Source organism: Rhincodon typus, chromosome 18, assembly GCF_021869965.1.
Source record: "Rhincodon typus isolate 14 chromosome 18, sRhiTyp1.1, whole genome shotgun sequence".
Lineage (NCBI taxonomy): Eukaryota > Metazoa > Chordata > Chondrichthyes > Orectolobiformes > Rhincodontidae > Rhincodon > Rhincodon typus.
The window spans coordinates 22,595,988-22,614,374 of NC_063349.1; the positions used below are offsets into that span (position 1 = coordinate 22,595,988).

At 38.5% G+C, this 18,387-nt stretch overlaps 1 protein-coding gene across 6 annotated transcripts in view; it reads right to left on the bottom strand.

Moving 5' to 3' along the window:
• Nucleotides 1-1,201: 1,201 nt before the first annotated feature.
• LOC109925136 (peptidyl-prolyl cis-trans isomerase FKBP4-like) overlaps nucleotides 1,202-18,387 on the bottom strand; it is a 39,676-nt gene continuing 22,490 nt past the window's right edge. For 4 of the 6 annotated variants that reach the window (XM_048607753.1, XM_048607754.1, XM_048607755.1 and 1 more), the window contains exons 7-11: nucleotides 17,262-17,352; nucleotides 16,707-16,790; nucleotides 12,580-12,765; nucleotides 10,660-10,896; nucleotides 1,202-3,898 (exon numbers count right to left, since the gene is read on the bottom strand). In XM_048607753.1, coding sequence (XP_048463710.1) covers nucleotides 3,743-3,898; nucleotides 10,660-10,896; nucleotides 12,580-12,765; nucleotides 16,707-16,790; nucleotides 17,262-17,352 — 754 coding nt within the window. In that variant the 3' untranslated portion in view covers nucleotides 1,202-3,742. The remainder of the gene's footprint in view (nucleotides 3,899-10,659; nucleotides 10,897-12,579; nucleotides 12,766-16,706; nucleotides 16,791-17,261; nucleotides 17,353-18,387) is intronic. The other 2 variants (XM_048607752.1, XM_020525113.2) reach the window with 1 other exon arrangement.

Below are 18,387 nucleotides of genomic sequence, written 5' to 3' on the forward strand. Positions count from 1 at the left end.
ACCTAGGTGTGATTCCAACCTTGGGCAACTGTGTGGAGTTTGTACATTCTCCCCGTGTCTGTGTGGGTTTCTTCCTCACAGTCCAAAGATGTACAGGTTAGGTGAATTGGTAATATTAAATTGCCCATACTGTCTAGGGATTTGCAGGCTTGGTGGATTAGTCCTGGGAAATGCAAGATTACAGAGATAGGGTAGGAAGGTGAGTTTGGGCAGGATTCTCTCTGCAAGGTCAGTGTGGGCTCAATGGGCTGAATGGCCTGCTTCCATGCTGTAGACATTCTATTCTAAGGCAGAAAAATTAAGGCAACCAATGTCACATCAACAGGTCAAGTGCAGGTAAAAGGACAGAGAGAAGGAATGTGTTGGAAGCTGGTGAAGGGGTCTGTGGGACAGGGAGAGGACTTTTGTCCAAGGAAACTGGCATGGAGGTGAAAGCAACAGAAGAAAGCTTCAACACTATATTTTGCTTGAAATTCAGAGGCAGGGCCACAGATGGATAACAATTAGCCTTACGTATAGTTGACCTCCCTACTGTGGAGATGAATTCTGATTGATGGGCAGCGTAACACAATGAATGAGAAATCAATCTGTGATGAATGAATAAACAAATTTATGACGTTGCTTTGGAAAGTTTGGATAAGTCATTGAAAGGCTGGGATGGTACCAGAAATTAGACTTCAAAGGAATATGGACTCCTTGACTTGTTGTTAGAAAGGGATGTTGGTGAAGTGACTGACTGACTGTTCCACCATGTAATGTTATTTGGAGATTTGGTGATGCATATACCAAGGCTTTTAAAAAAAATTGTTTTAGGGAATTGTCATTAACAGACTAATCTGGATTAAAATATTTAGCCAACTGTCTTAAACATTGGAATGAACAGCTAATGTTTGAGCTATAAAGTTATTCATTCCTCTCCAATAAAATTTTTCCCTTCCTTCCATTTTATGATTGTTAAATAAACTAATAGAATTATTGTTTTAAAGTATTAGTTAGCATTGAGTGACTCATTCCTGTTAAGTTCAGATCTGTTCTCTGGAAATAAACTTGTACCAGGACTCTCACCCTACTATACATTTTTTTGGTATGTGGGAACAATGATCACCTTTGAAGGAAAGCCATCCAAGTCTGCAAAATTACATTTCAACACATATCTATGCATGCACATATAGACAAAACAAAATATTCTGCAGCAAGTGTGTAAATTCCTGAATTTTTATTTTTTTTACTCCTATGCTGCCCTCAAACAAAATGAGAAGTATTTACATACATACAATCACCTTTTGGTTGGTAAAACAAGCTGGAAATCAAAGTAGTACTGGACACAAATCGTGCACAATATTTTTCCACTGGAAGGTCAAGCACTTAAGACACATTACTGTATTGCATAGAACTGGAACCGCAGCCCCTTTCCTGCAGATTTGAAAAAAGGCCCATTAAAGAGTACCCCGAAGCAAAGCAACTAAGTCTTTTGCGCGTTTTAGCAGCAAGACAAGACCTGCAGTAGTTAACAATGCTAACTTGCAAATGCAAGAAATTCTAGAATTTACATTCATACTTTGTGTATTTCTAAAAATGATTATTAAAGCTTTATTTTGAACTGTAAAAGGCCAAGCAATTAAAATCAGTGAAATATTAATAGTACCAAAAATCTCACCAAGAACGTTTTTACTCTTACTGGGATAATTTTAACCAGTGCAAAGCAAACACTTTTACTCACTTTCTAATCCTGGTTTTTAAATTTTATGACATTTAGCTACATTAAAGTTCTATTTAATAATACAGAACTGAAGGGATACACAGTCCTTGACTTCCGTCAACTGCCCATTCAAAAAATTCGATCTAGGTGGTTTTGTGAGCACTAGTTTTGAATTAGATTGGGTGTGTTTAAACTAGACTGTTACAACTAAGAAAAGATTGAGATCCAAGGAAGTCACAAAATAAGTCAGAAGGCAACAGTTCCAAAGGATGTTAGTAATTGGATTAATAACACATCCTCCACTTTTTAAACTGTGTTATAGTAATCAAATCTTGGGAAAGAAATCAAAATGAACTGTACAGATCAATTTAGTAAACAACTGTCTATGGAAGTGAAAGTATGGGTATCAGGTGGAAACTTGATCACCAAGCACCACACCAAGTAAATCACTCAGGTGACAACAGTTCCTCAGTGCAAGGTACTACCTATGTGGTCCATTGGGAAAATTTTAACCCCATGTATAAATAGTGATAGAGGTCTGGTGACCATCACCGCATTACAGTTTGTCAAAACAAAGAATAATTTAATTTGGGTATGGTCAAAGTGAGCAGAAATGGTGGAGGGGGCAAGAAACAAAGCAGATCAAACCTACATCAATCAAAAATCATTAAAGTGATACTTTGTGCTAAACTGAGAATGGATTAGCTGAATGCACAAGTGCTCTGTTAGATTAAGCCATTTTAACCTTAATGAAGGATACAATGACGATAAAGGCCCCAAAGTGAATAGAATTTCTTGAATTAAATTCCACTAAAGCAACCTTCTTTTTGGGCATTTTGAAATACATGGTAGATCTTCTTTCTCACCACATCATGGGGAATTTTTGGTGGAGCAAAGACTTGTTGAACATAATATAAAACAGAAAGAGGCACTGGAAAAAATGCAGTAATGATTTCCAGGAATAATGGGAGTGAGAAATTTTAAACCACAGTGACAAAGTAAATGGAGCTTTCTTCTCTAGAAATGGTGGTTGTGTTGGTTCTCTCAGAACATTTTGATATTATAAAGAGTACCAAAGGATACAAAGATAGTGTTAGTAGTAATTAATAAATCCAACACAAGGAACTTAAGTGAAGCTTCTTTACCCAGAGAGTGAAATAGTACACAGAATTACTGCAATTAGGTGAAAGCTGGCAAAATAACATGAGGGAGGTAAATATAAATGGAAAGTGAAGAGTCTTTGATGAAGCAGGTTGCAAGAAGCACAAACAGTGGCATTGACCAGTTGACTAAAATGTGTTGCATAATATTTCCAGCATAGAAACACAAGGGCCTTTTCTCTCCATATTTGACATTTTGATGAAGGACAAGGAATAATCAAATGCAAAAACAAAATTGAGCCATTCCGTGGAATACAGTAATTCTACAATAAAGCTGCATTACCTGATGATACTTATACACAAGTTACAAACAGATTTCCTCAAAAGTAAGAACTGTACCTCAGTCGCACAGCAGTAACAACACCAACTATACATCTTGATCCAAGTTCCAAGAACATGTCACACTGATCTAACAATTCCCAGGCACAGCATATAAGCTGAATAAATTTATTACTATATGTCCATATACTGAGCAGGGGCAGGAAATGATACCACCATTGGTAGGATGCAGGAGGAATGCATTCCAGATGTGTAGAATTAAAAATAAGAGATAAAACTGTTTTTCAAGTCAAAATAATTCAGAGCTACCAACTGCTTATTCCAGTTTCTACTTCCTACATGCTGACAAGAGTGGGCTCATCTCATTTGTCATCTAATAATGCCATGGCAGTGCCACAGGCAGATCATAAAAACCCAGTGTGACTCAGATGCTCAGCAATTCCAGTATGTGTTATCACTTCTTTTTAACTAGCTTGTGACACTGAGGCAAGTAAGTAAAACTCTTTTACTGGTGCATTATTGATACACACAGAATACTGTACTATAACAAAGCTTTAAAAAACAAAATCAAACAAGTAATGCAGCTTCAATCTCTATATCATCTTCACGCTGTAGCATCCAATTCCTGGGATTTGTGAATGGTTTCTGTTTCCATGGGCTCGCCTTTGCCTCCTTCATCTAGGTTCTCCTTATTTGCTTCTTCCTCTGTTATCACCACAGCAGCTTCCTTTTCAGATTGTGTTTTGAGTACCTCTTTCTGCTAAAATATAGTCGTGGTTATAAAATACTTTAAGAGAAAATTATAATTATAGTTTTATTTTAGTGCCAGATGCTGCCAGTTGCACTCAGCCCACACTGCAATGCCTGGTGCATGTGGGGATTCTCCCACCAAAACGGTGGATGCGTGCCATTTTGATATCTGCCAGTTTAATACTGCAACTATAACCGCACAAATAGAATGTCAACTATCAAGTTTTAAAGATGGCTTTTCTTCTGACCTGGAGTATTCTCATTTGAAAATGATTTCTTCCAACTTTAACAGCACAACTGCATCATCACATTCGCTTTGAAATTTACTGAGCAATTAAAATCTTACTGTTTTGGAGAAACCAAAATGGCATGTGAAATAATACATTTGTAGAATGCACAAAGTTTTACAAAATTAGAAAGGTGATGTATAGAGATGGTCTATGCAGCTCAGTCAGCTGCGTTGGTGGAAAATTAGATTCATAATTTCAAGTTAATACTTTCCAGATGGATTTTTATTTTTCCTTCACATCTACTTTTGTTTTAATTTTCTATGAAGCCAAACAGAATGACACTGACCATTGTCTGCACATGCACTTGGTGTTATATGAACAGACACAGGTAAAATCTTTAAGAACATTGATAGGAAGTTTAAATATTACATGGTTTTTGAAAGCTTTAGTTGTTGACTGCTGACAAGACTGCTTTGCAGGAAAAGATTGCTTTATAGCTGCATTTTACAGCTCCATTTCCGCATTTCTTTTTGCCTTCTGGGGTGAAAATCCAGACAGTTCTTAATATCCAATTGACCATTTTTATATGATTGAATTCAGCGTTAAGTATCTGGTGTGCATATCATAGTAGAGCCCAGTTCTGACCTCTCTGTGCACCAACAAACATCTAGTCCCAAGCGTTGTGGGGGGTAGTAATATCACTGAACCGCATTCAGGATTGGGAACTCGGGCTCAATTTGCTTCACTGCACATGGAAACCAACTGATGCAACTAAGCCAAAGGATTTAATAACTTAGTATTCACCAAGGATTTAACGTGCAACTTTTTGGTCAAGACGGTTCACTATAAACAGCACCAGGTATGGGGGTGAAGGGGACACAGTACAGCAAGACCTCAAGATTCAAATGAGCAAGGAGGGGAGACAGAGTGGTCTACTATTTAGGGTTCAGAGAGAAAAAAAATCAAATTATGACATCATAGAGAAACAGGCAAGTGAATGGTTGGTGAGTATTTTTCAAATCACGTGCAACTTACAAAATACTGTAAAACTTTAGTGATAAGATTTACTTGAAGTAAAGCTTATTGAGGGGAACAATTCCTGTACAAGCATCTGATAGATAAAAAGCAATAACATTTTTATTCACAATAATTAGGTAGTTGGTATTAGAGTTGGGCTCATAATTACGGGCAAAATGTGAAGTATTAGTGCAATTAATCAGTATTTGTAAGCTTTATTAATAACAGCAATGCATATTATTAATGTGAAGTTATTCTTTTATTGGCAGGTTTAATTAATGAAAAAACGATAGGGCTATTCCAACCTCATGAAAGCTAATCGTCATTCCGTGCAGTGACATAACCCCAGGTGTAGGAAGTGTTGTTCTGTTGCATCAGCCTAAGCTCTAGGTTTCGGAGCTGGAGCAGCAGTTGGCATCACATGGAACATCCATGAGGTTAACAGCTACACGGCAGGGCATTTGTGTGACCAACAAGCCAGTAATACAGGAATCCTCTAAACATATTTCATTTCCCACCCAATGTTTAGCTTCACAGACTGCCAAAAGTGATGTTACATCTCGTGAGTGTCTAATCACATCCACGTAACTTGCTGGAGCTTTCTGAAATGCTGAGAGGGTGATGAGGGAAAAGCTGGTGACATCGTGCACATGGACTTCCAAAATGCATCTGAGCAGAGCTACTCAACAGACTTGACAACAAAGTTCTAGCTCATGGAATAAGAGGACTGTGGTAACAGTCTGAGGGATGGGAAACAGAGAAATGTTTAATGTGTATTACTTGGACTGCAGAAAGGTTGGTATTGGAGCTCTCTAGGGACAGTATTGGGACTCTTGTTGTGCAGGGTACAATTTCAAAGTTTGCAGACAAAAAATCTGGCAGAATTGTAAACTGTGGAAACACTGCAGAGTCATAAGGGCATTGACACATTGTTGGAATGGGTGGATAGGGAGTAGATGAGGGTCAGATGTAGAGAAAAGTATAATGCAAAGAACATGGATGGTGAACATAAACTACAGGCTATTATTCTAGGCAAATGTGCACAAGCAGACAGACCCGAGTATATAAATACACAGGTCATTAAAAAGCAGAACAGGTACAAAGTACTGTTAATAACGCAACAGTATTCTAGGCAACAGTATTCTAAAGTACGAGGAGGAAGTTACGCTGAACTTAAATATAGGATACTGGTTGGACCTCAGCTGAGGATACAGTATAGTTCTGGATGCCACAGTACTGGAAGATTTTGAATGCACTGAATAGCATGCAAAAATAGTTCGAGAGAATAATTATACAGCCAAGGTACTTTAATTTTCAGTGAGGAGAGGAAGACACAGAGATATGCAGCCATTAGATTCTTGTGATATTGAGATTTGATGGGTGCTGAACCTGTAAGAGGCCAGAAAGTATGCATCTTCCTAAGTCTCAGTTCTTGGCAGGACCTTTGTGCCTGTGTCATTGAGGAGAGTTTAAACTGCAATGGCAGGAGTGTTCCAACCAACAGATAACATCAAAGTGCAACTGTGTGTATGCAACTAGCTAATAAACAAAATCATGCTATATTTCATTAAACAGATGGACCTCAGAAATTAACATAACTGGACAAGAAGCTGCTCAACTTCCGAATGCATATGATTTTAGGACATCTGATCAACAAACATAAGGGAAAGTACAACGTAATGAAGGTCTATAAACACTGACCGAAGAAGTAGTTGTAGAATACTTTGCATCAGTCTTCACAGAAGAAAACACTAAAAGCATTCCAAAATTAAATATTCAAGGGACAAAAAGGAGCAAACTGGAATAAATACAACTAGATCTAAAGAAAAAGTGCTAGATAAGGTAATGCGGTGGGTGGGGGAGTGGCTTAAGTTCCCTGGATCTAATGGGATGCCTCCTAGAATGTTATAAGGAGGTACTCACTAGAGATAGTGGATGGACTGGTAGTAATCTTACATGAATCCTTAGATTCTGGAAAAGTGCCAGAGGATTGGAAAATCTGGCAATGTAACAAAAACTGAAAGAACTGCAGATCTGTAAATCAGAAACAAAAACAAAAAGTTGCTGGAAAAGCTCAGCAGGTCTGGCAGCATCTATGAAGGAAAAAAAAAGTTAACGTTTTGGGGGTCTGGTGATTCTTCCTCAGAAGAGTCACTGGATCCGAAACGTTAACTCTGTTTTTTCTTCACAGATACTGCCAGACCTGCTGAGCTTTTCCAGCAACTTTGTTTGTGGCAATGTAACAACCTTTATTTCGAAAAGGAGACAAAAAAAAAAGGTCTCTACTAAGAAGGTTGCTTAATGTCTGTTATTGGGAAAATGTTCCAGTTTGTTATAAGGGAGTTAAAACAAAAGCATTTAGAAATGTATAATACAAACAAGCATAGTCAGTGTGGCTTCTTGGAGGTCAAGTCATGGCTGACAAATTTATTGGAATTCTTTTAAGGTGGTAACAAGCAGGATAATAAGAGCGAAGTAATGGACGTTCCTTATTTAGATTTTTAAGTTGTTGTTTGATAGGGTGCATTACACTACTTAAAAAGACAAGAGCCTACGGTGTTGGAGGTAGTACATTAACAGGAATAGAGGACTGACTAACAAATGGAAGACAGAGATGGGATAAGGGGGCCATTTTCAGGATGGTGACCTGTAGCTAGTGGTCTGCCACACAGATCAATCCTGGGCCATAATTATTTACAACATGTATTAATGATTTGGATGAGGAAAGTGAAAGTACTTCAGGCAAATTTGCAGATGACAAAAATAGGCAGGTAGACAAGTGGTGAAGATGAGTAGTCTGCAATGGGAGATAGACGGGTGAAGTGACTGGACAAGAACTTGGCGAACAGAATGTAGGGTAATGAGAGGTTATGCAGTTTGGCAGAAAAAAAGAGCTGATCATTTAAATGGAGTAAGATTGCAGAAAGCTATGGAACAAAGTCCTCATCCATGAATAACAAAAAGCTAGCATTCAGAGGGTAATAGGAAGGCAAATGGAATGTTGGATAACAAGGTGTAGAGCTGGATGAACACAGCAGGCCAAGCAGCATCAGAGGAGCAGGAAGGCTGATGTTTCGGGCCTAGTCCCTTCTTCAGAAATGGGGTTGGGGAAGGGGATTCTGAAATAAATAGGGAGAGAGGGGAGGTGGATAGAAGATGGATAAAGGAGAAGATATGTGGAGAGGAGACAGACAAGTCAAAGAGGTGGGGGTGGAGCCAGTAAAGGTGAGTGTAGGTGGGGAGTTAGGGAGGGGATAGGTCAGTCCAGGGAGGACGGACAGGTCAAGGGGGTGGGATGAGGCTAGTAGGTAGGGGATGGGGGTGTGGCTTGAGGTGGGAGGAAGGACAGGTTAGGGAGGTAGGGACAAGCTGGGCTGGTTTTGGGATGTGGTCAGGGAAGGGGAGAAACTACCTACACTCACCTTTACTGGCTCCAACCCAGTCTCTTTGACCGGTCTGTCTCCTCTCCACCTATCTTCTCTTTTATCCATCTTCTATCCGCCTCCCCCTCTCTCCCTAGTTATTTCAGAATCCCCTTCCCCAACCCCATTTCTGAAGAAGGGTGTAGGCCCGAAACGTCAGCTTTCCTGCTCCTCTGATGCTGCTTGGCCTGCTGTGTTCATCCAGCTCTACACCTTGTTATCTCAGATTCTCCAGCATCTGCAGTTCCTACTATCTCTGAAACAAATGGAATGTTGGCTTTTATTTCAAAAGGGGAGGGGAGTACAAAACAGGTTTTGCTAAAAAACAGTACAAGGTACTAGTCAGAGCACAGCTGGAATACTGTGAAAAGTTTTGGTCCTCTTATCCAAGGGAAGATGAACTGTACTAGCAGGTTCACTAGGCTGATATCAGGTATGGAGAGACTGCCTTTTATATTCCAATGAGTACAGGATATATAAGCATGAGGCACTACCTTATAGAAACATTCAAGATCCTTAGGGGACTTGACATGGTACAAATGGACAGGTCGTTTCCCTTGTAGAAGCATCCTGGAACAGACAGCATAATCTGAATCTCATGGTCTCACATTTAAGACAGAGATGAGGAGGAATTTCTTCTCTCTGAGGGCAGTGAATCTGTGGAATTCTTTACCACAGATACTGCTGAGGCTGGGCCAATTTAAGTGAAGGCTGAGATAGGCAAGATTTTTTTGAAATCAGTAATGGAAAGGGAAGAAAAGAAGAGCTAAGCATTATCAAGTCAGCCATGATCTCACTGAATGGTTCAGCAGGCTCAGTGGGACTGATGGTCTACCTTCTGCTCCTGTGTCTTATGATAATTCAACATTTGAGCAGGTAATATATGGTTAATGATCCCAGATTGGGTGAAAAATAACCTTTTCTCTCATCCAGGAGAAGAAATTTGTAACTATTGCTTGCTGATAAATACTAAGCAAGGTTAAGGATGCACTCAATGCTGGATTGCTGATACATTTTTGTGCAAAACTTTATTTCTGTGTTGATAACACAAAAAGTGTATGGAACATAATTAAAATTTTAAAATGATCAACTAAAGAAAATAGAAGTTAACCGCCCATCTCAGGAATCTGCTCCAAGGATCATGTGCATTAGTAATTCCCAAAGTGCACAATACGACAATTATATTTTCTCACTTTCATGTTTAGAAAAATACACAAAAACTTAAAGCAGGGTGCAAACTGAAAGCTGCTTAAGATACCCAACATCAAAATAAAAAGCTATTTCAACTGATAATGCCAAATATTCCACTGGGAAATTAGCTCAGAAACAAATGTCACAAATGGGAGCTTTTTTTTAAAGTTGGATAAGGTTGTTAATTAAATCGGGCAGCCCAGTAATAAACCTGCAAATCTATACTTCAATCAATATATGTATATTAATTACTTGGAATGAGAAAGTCAAATTTGAAAGTTCACAAAGTATCTAGCAAAATAAGCAGAACAAAGAACAGACAACCAGATTCAGAAAGATTTCTAACTAAACCAGCAGGTGGCAGATTCAGAACAATGTGGACGAGCACCAAATGATTATTTATTCCAATACATGTTAAGAAATAGAAATGCATTTAAGAAACAGGAATATATTTGCTGACTGGGAAACAAAATGAATAAAATCAGATAGTAAGCATTTGTTTACCTGAAGCATAAAAGGCAATATCAGATGCGGTTTGGATTTTCAAAGAGTTACAGCACCAAAAAGAAATGTGTTGAATTGTTGTGTAAGGTAGGAGTCAGATCCTATTATTAAAGATTGCAAATGCAACACTGTGATTTGGACTAGTTGTTCACTGTAGTGAAAATGAACAGGTTAAAAATTTAGAAGTTTGGAGTTAGGTGAATCTTCATTCCAGCCAAATGGTGATAATTTGTGTGATATTACTGATAGCCACTGAAGCATACAGCACAAATTAGTTGGAGCATATAAGGGCTTAAGAACAGACTGTTTCTTGGTTTAAATACACTTGCCTGTTTTTAAAAATTTTCCTGTGCTTACCATATTACTTTACCCTTTTAAGGATCAATATTCGTTAACTCCACACTTACCTTACTATCTGTATGTGCAAATTTTGGAAACATTTTAGCATAGATCTTTTTCTCTAAATCCAACTGTTCTCTTATTTTTTTCTGACATATTCCAATCTGGACTTTGGCTGCTTTATTCGGATAAAGTTGCACAAGCTTCTGGAAGTTTTCTTTTGCCAGTTCATAATCGTTCATAGCAAGTCTTGCCTCACCCATTCTGAAAAGGGCCTTTTCATTGTTTGGATCCAACCCTAATGCCTGAAATAAAAAGCAGTAGCTTCAGTTGTTGTCCCAACAAGCAATCCCAAAACCAGACATAGGATCAGCAATAGGTCATTTAGCTTCTTGAGCTTATTCCGTCATTTACTGAAATAATTCAGATCTCTGACCTAACTCCATATATCCACCTCTTCCCCAGAACACCTTTGGTTAGTTTTAAATCTAAGACTGATAGAATTCTTACCAAATATTAGTCTGGCAATGATCATTTGCAGAAGAGAGTTTCAAGTTACTATTATTCTTTGCATGTATAAGTATTTCCAAACTTCACTTCTTAAAGATTTGATCTGAAACTGTGAGACATGGCTTGAGGTTACTGAATCCCCAGCCAGCAGGAAGAGTTTATTTTTATTTACCCTATCAATTTCCCGCAATACCTTAAAATCATTCAACTCATCCTTTTAATTTTCTAAATTCCAAGTTTGTGCAATCTCTTCTTGAGAACTCTTCAAATCCAGTTATTGTTCTGATAAATCTACACCATACTTGCACACCTTCCTCAGATAATGTTGCCTAGAACTATACAAGCTCCAGGTGTAGTCTAACCAGAACTTTGTACAGTTACTTTAGGACCTGTAATCCCTATTTGTCCCCTAGGTATGAATGCAGCATTCATTTTTCCATTCTGATTAATTTTTCCACCAGTTCATTCCACTTTAGCAGTCTACATACTTGGATTCTCAAGATACATTGAATGTCCAAAGCTTGTAGCTTTTCATATTTAGAGAGTACTCAGTCTCTTTTTTTTGGGCTAAAGAAAACAATAGCACACTTGCCTACACCAATTCATCTGCCACAGTTCTGCTCTCCCATTTAATCAAGCATTATCTCTTTGTATATGCTTGCACCTATACTGCTTATACGTAATACCACACATCAGTGTCTCATTGCAAATTTGACTACAACTGTTTAATCCCAATGGACTAAATCGTTAATAAGCATACCGAACAGTTCAGATTCTCACCAGAAATTGGGTTGGGACATTCTTAATCACATATACCATGCGTTACAAGCTCTCGTGACACTATAACTGCAAGTTAAAGTAAATTGACATTGTTAAGTTATGGACAGGTTTGTTGGAATACCTGGATCATCTAAATGCCATATATACAGTAAACCTTACAAATCCCCCTCCTGAGTTCATGTAAGACAATAACAGATAGGATCTCCATGGTTACCCTCCAGTATCAAGGTATCAACATACAAAGGAACAGGAGCAGACCAATCTGCCCGCCATTTTCCCATACTACCTCCATATCCTTGAATGCCGATTGATTTCTGTTTTGAGCCTGTTCAAAGATGGAGTTTCCAGTGCTTCTAGCATAGAGAATTCCAAAGATTCCACACCCTCGAAGTGAAGAAATTCCTCAACTTAGTCTCAAAAGACCTGTTCCTTACCCTGAAATTAAGTTCCTAGTTTTCATGTCACCAGCCAGGGGATACACCCCATCTACAGCTACCCTGACATACACTGAAGTATTTTTTAAATTTCAAGGAGATCACCCCTTATTCTTCAAAACTCCAAAATATAAGCCCAGTTTCCTCACTCTATTCAAAAAATTCTGCCATCCAAAGGGATTGACCATAAATGAAACATCAAATTGAAATCCTGTACCACTTATAGTTGGTTTTCACGGAGGTGACGTAAAGAAGTGTCCTCACCTTTTCACAATTCTCTACAGCTTGCACGTTCTCATCCATTTTTATGTAGCACATAGCAAGGTTGAGATGAGCTGCTAGTCTCAGAGCATTGGATTGTTTTAGGTTTTCTTCAGACAATCCACTCTCATGTTCCAGCCAAGACACAATTTTCTTGTAATGGATGGTGGCCTGCTTGTACTTTCCCACCTGACAATTATAAAATTATAAAGTTACACAAATTATGCAGATACAAGGCAAGAAAGAACACAGGTTATTTTCAATACCTAGGGACTGTAGGATTAAATCAACTCTTCTCTCTGTTCCATGCATCATATTGTTGCCAGTCCTTAGATAAAATTTCTACATTCCATAATTAGAAACTCACTAACAGATGACAGCTATTAAATCGCTTGTAATGTACTAACACGTTATACTGCACATGGAAATGAAAAAGGATGTCTATGCCAAGCATTAATATCGTTTTCTTTAGTGCTCATGCCCATACAAGTTCTGAAGCATCAACCTGAAAAGTTTTTTCACTCACATTGCTAATAGACATATTTAGTTAGTTAATCAGGCATCTATTTTAGTGTCATTAATAAATTGTATCAGACCTGAGATCACATACAATTTTTTTGTGCACAAAATCTTATTTCACATGGTCATGATTTTCAATCACTACTTTTAAAATGTGTTATAATAAATGTTTGCACTAGTTTTCAATTAAATGGGTTTTACAAATATAAAAGTTTAAGTTTGTTGTAAAAACCAAAAGAACTGCAGATGCTGTACCAGTTGAGAGGGAGGGTCACTGGACCCGAAATGTTAACTCTGATTTTCTCTTCACAGATGCTGCCAGACCTGCTGAGCTTTTCCAGCAACTTTGTTTTTGTTTAACTTTGTTGTGTTTTGGGACTCTCTCTTTGATTTAGGGTAAAATTGAGGAATGAGTGAGACCTTGTGACCTGGCATGGATCCTGCCTAACAAGCTTTGGCGGTTTGGTTGCTGAAATAGGTTTCTCTTAATGGGAAGATGATGCAAGGTGTTTATACCTACAATGAATGGCAAGAAAATCTAGGATGGCTCCATTTTGCACAGGAAGGTGTTAGCAATGTCAAATTTTCTAGGCAATTATAGTTAAATTGTCTATTTAATTCTGAGATAGAGTGAAGTAGGGGGTTCTAGAGGACAGTTATTTGGCAGTTCTAGCTAAATTCAAGACCGATGTATTCGCATTGCCATGGTGATGGACTAGGAGACAAAAAGTCCACTGTAAGCCAGAGTAATATCTCAGGATTTTCTGTGAAAACAGAAGGACAGACAGTCTCCATTGCTCACAATGGGACTGGGACTCACAATCTGTGACTAAAGAGATCAAGTTTGTGAGGATTTAAAATAAGGCTGGAAGATTTACCTTGCTTTAGCTAGAAAGAGGAATCTCCTGGGTAACCCTCAATTGGAAAGCGAGTTTCAAAATTAGAAGTTAACAGGCTGGGAGAAAAAAAGAACGCTACCAGAAGCTGAGAAAGTTTACAGAGGTTCTTGGAGAACCAAGTGTCTACTCAGACAGAGAGGAAGCAAAACTGTGAAGGGGGATTTCAAATTGCTTTGAGTTAAATGGGAATTTGTTTTCTGTAGATTAGAGTATATAGAATGTCTTCTGAAATGGTGTTTAGTTAATGTTGCTTTTAGGTCACGTTAAAAGTAAAATCTTGAAATCTGAAATCTTGAGCGCTCCTATCAGTCGCTGAAAATTCAACATCTTTCTAAAAGGTTAATGGTCTCTCCATGAATCATAGCAAGGCACTAAATAAAATGAACATTAATCGGATGATAATTATGATCTCATTACAGACCAGTAGCACGTTCGAATTTGAGACGTCAGGTGTTTACTAATAGAATAAAACTACCGGGTTTATGGCCCTCTGGGGTTGGTATTGGGTCCTTTAGCTCTTCTTGATGCACATTAATGACTAGATCTTCGGTGTACAGGGTACAGTTTCAAGAGGTGCAGCTGAGATAAAATATGGAAGCATTGTGAACTGACAAGGAGAGAGCAAAACCTCAAAAGAGCATAGATAAGTTCATGAAATTGGGGGACAGGGCTAGGGAACAAGTGGCAGATGAAATTTAATACAGAAAAGTATGAAGTGATTCAGTTTGGCAGCAAGAATGCAGAGAGACAATGTATGATTTATCAGCAAACTGTAAAGGGGATGGAAGTCCCTCTGCTCTTCGGTGTGCATATATGCATAAATCATAAAAGCAAGATAGGTCAAGAACAAGGTCAGAAGTGACTTCACCTGACAAAGGAGCAGCACTCCAAAAGCTTGTGATTTCAAATAAACCTGTTGGACTATAACGTGGTGTCATGTGTGACTTCTGAGCTTGTCCACCCTGGTCCAGCACTGGCACCTTCACATTACGGCTAGGTCAATAACGGTTATGGTTAATAATGCACACAGAATTCTAAGCCTTATTATGAGGACCACAGATTATAAAAAGGGATGGGATATTAAATTTTCATAGAATACAGGTTTAGTCTCAACTGTTATAGTTTGTCTAGTTCTGGGTACAACACGTTAGAAAAGAGTCAGTGAAAAAAAAAGATTCTCTAGAATGACCCCACGGAAGAACTTCAATTCCACAGATAGTTTGGAAAAACGGGGAATATTTTTCAGAAGATTGAGAGATCTAATACAGACATTCTAAATTATGAGGGGCTTGGACAGAATAGATAGGGAAAGCTTCTCACTTGTGAAACGTTCCACAACAAGATGATTTAAAGTAATTGACAAAAGAAGCAAATGCAATAGAGTAAAATATTTCATGCAGACAGCAGTTGGGATTTCTCCACTGGTCTTAATGGAGGGATGGATTAGAACGTACCCTGAAGCAGGTTGGTAAAGGATTCCTCCACAAAGTAAGAAGTAAAAAAGATGAACAGGGTGTTTACAAGTTGGCAGGCTGTATCTAGTGGGGTACCACTAAGATCAATGTTGGGGCCTAAACTATTTATAATCTGTATTAATGACTTGGTGACTTTTGGTCTCTTCATCCAAGTATCTAAGTTTGTTGATTCATAAGCCGAAAGGACAGAAAAAGGCTGTAAAGAGACAGAGACTGGTTAAGTGAGTGGGCAACAAGGTGGCAGGTGACATACTGTTTAGGGAAGCATGAATTTATTCACTTTGATAATCGGAATAGAAAAGCAGATTATTTTAAAAGGTGTGAAAGTTGTGAAATGTCAATGTTCAGACGGAGTTGGGTATACTGGTACAAGGAACAAAAATGTTGCCATGCAGTTACAGCACAGAATTAAGAAAGCAAACGGTTTTTATCGTAAGGGAACTGGAGTATAAATGTAAGGAAGTCTTTATTACACTTGCATAGGGCTTTGAACAGATGATAGCTGGAATACTGTACGGTTTGTTCAAATGTTTTATTTTGAGAAAGGCTGTCCATGCATTAGAGTTAGCACAACAAAGGTTCACTCCATCTACTCCATGGTAATTTCTTGTTATAAAACAACCGTGACTAAGCTGAACCTACACTCTAGAGGTTAGAAGAATAGTATTCACCAACCCAGAGAATTGCAGATGTTCCATTGTTAAAATATATTTTGGGTAGAGAAAGAGATTGTTGATTCATCGGGGAATCACAAGACAGTGTGTGCAGATATGGAGTTGAAACAGAATATTATCTGTGATCATGCTGAATGGTATAGCAGGCTTAATTCAGAGTACTGTCTATTCCAGCTCCTTACATTTGGTCAAATCATCCCACAAACTCTAAATTTTCTTGCACAGATCTTCACCTCGATGTCACAAATAGGCTGGGGGAAAAGACTGTACTTTCAGTTGTAAAAGGGTTATTAGTTGAAGTATGACCACTGCAATTGCACCACAGTTATAAACATGAGACTATATCTACAGGGAATCCTATTAAAGGCCTGCGAGTAACAACTGCTCTGTTAATAGCTCAGATCAAGAACTCAAGATATGGGTAATGATTGTGAGAAAACCTGAAAGGGCCAGTTTATGTTCAGTAGCATTTCTTTTCAAAGTTCTGGGCGAAACCTGCACACTATAATCCAGCAAATATAAAGAATCTGACAGGAAAACCTGTTTAGTTGTGATTGTGTTACCTTGAAATACAATGTCCCCTTCTCTTTAACAATAGCAGACTGTTCCAATTTCTCACCTATGTTCATCTCCCAAGACTCTTTAGCCTGATAAAATGTAAAAAAAAAAAAAGTTTACAAATGACAACAGGGTAATCAGTCATAGACTTGCTTCAAATAGAATGAGGTATGGAAAGGAAAATAAATCAGGATTTCAGTTTTTTGGCAGTTATCCAGTAATCTTTGCTAGAAATGCACAAACATCAACTTTAAGCAAGAACAAAAATAATATTGATAGCCTAACACAGTTTAAGAAGTGAACATTGACCATCCAGCACCATGAAACCCCAACCACCAGCTTGCTCAGAATTAGTTGAATGCTTTCGAGGATGGTTGTCTCCAAACTTTCCACAATATAGAGCTTCTAGTGAATCATTTTCTTAACCTTGGCTCCCCAGAAGAACCTTGCTGTTACAATCTAGAATTAACTTGATCATCACGTCAGTTACAGTGCCTGACTCGAGTTCCAAAACATCTTCAGGTTTGTAACAGGCAATCATTAATCTGGTCCTTTCTTACCTTTTCAAAGTTTTTCAATACAATTTCATACACCAGGTTTGCACTTGGAGGAATATTCAATTTTGGATTTCCTGCTTCTCCAAATCCGTACCTATATGAACAACACTGAGTCAAAACAATATTTGAAACAATCACCTATAAATCTGTTATTTTCTTTGTAAATACCTTTTATCTTTACATTTCACCCATCTCATCCTTATTTTCCATAAAATAACATTTAAATTGTCAAAATTACAGCTCTACATTCTTCTACTCAGCTTGGATAATAATTCCAGTTTCAACGTATCAACACCCTTTTAAACAAAACACTATCAAGGCACATAACATTTACACAGCATTATGGCTGTATTTATTGATTTGTTCATCAAATGGAACCATAATGTAAATATGTTCAATTCTTTATAACCAGTTTCTTCAAATGTCTTACAGATCCAATAAATTTATTAATCTTCAATGAGATGCTGGGCAAGGTGACATCTCAATAATAGCACCTTTAGGGCACACATTGTAGCTGGCATGTCTCCAATTTTCTGAACTTTTTGTTATCCTGCAGCCACTCAAAAGGTTTTGAGATAACAAGGTGTAGAGATGGATGAACACAGCAGGCCAAGCAGCATCTAGGTGCAGGAAGGCCGACGTTTCGGGCCTAGACCCTTCATCAGAAATGGGGCATTCTCGACCACTGAGGGGGGCGGGGAGTTGCGGTCCTTGAAAAACGAGGACATGAGATGTACGGGAGTGGAATGCCTCATCCTGGGAGCAGATGCGGCGGAGGCGAAGGAATTGGGAATAGGGGATGGCATTTTTGCAGGGAGGTGGGTGGGAGGTGTATTCTAGGTAGCTGTGGGAGTCGGTGGGCTTGAAATGGATATCGGTTTCTAGGTGGTTGCCCGAGATGGAGACAGAGAGGTCCAGGAAGGTGAGAGAGGTATTAGAGATGGTCCAGGTGAACTTAAGGTTGGGGTGGAAGGGTCTAGGCCCAAAACGTCAGCCTTCCTGCTCCTATGATGCTGCTTGGCCTGCTGTGTTCATCCAGCTCTACACCTTGTTATCTCGGATTCTCCAGCATCTGCAGTTCCTACTATCTCTGACTCAAAAGGTTTTACCTGGATATCCCCCAACTTCA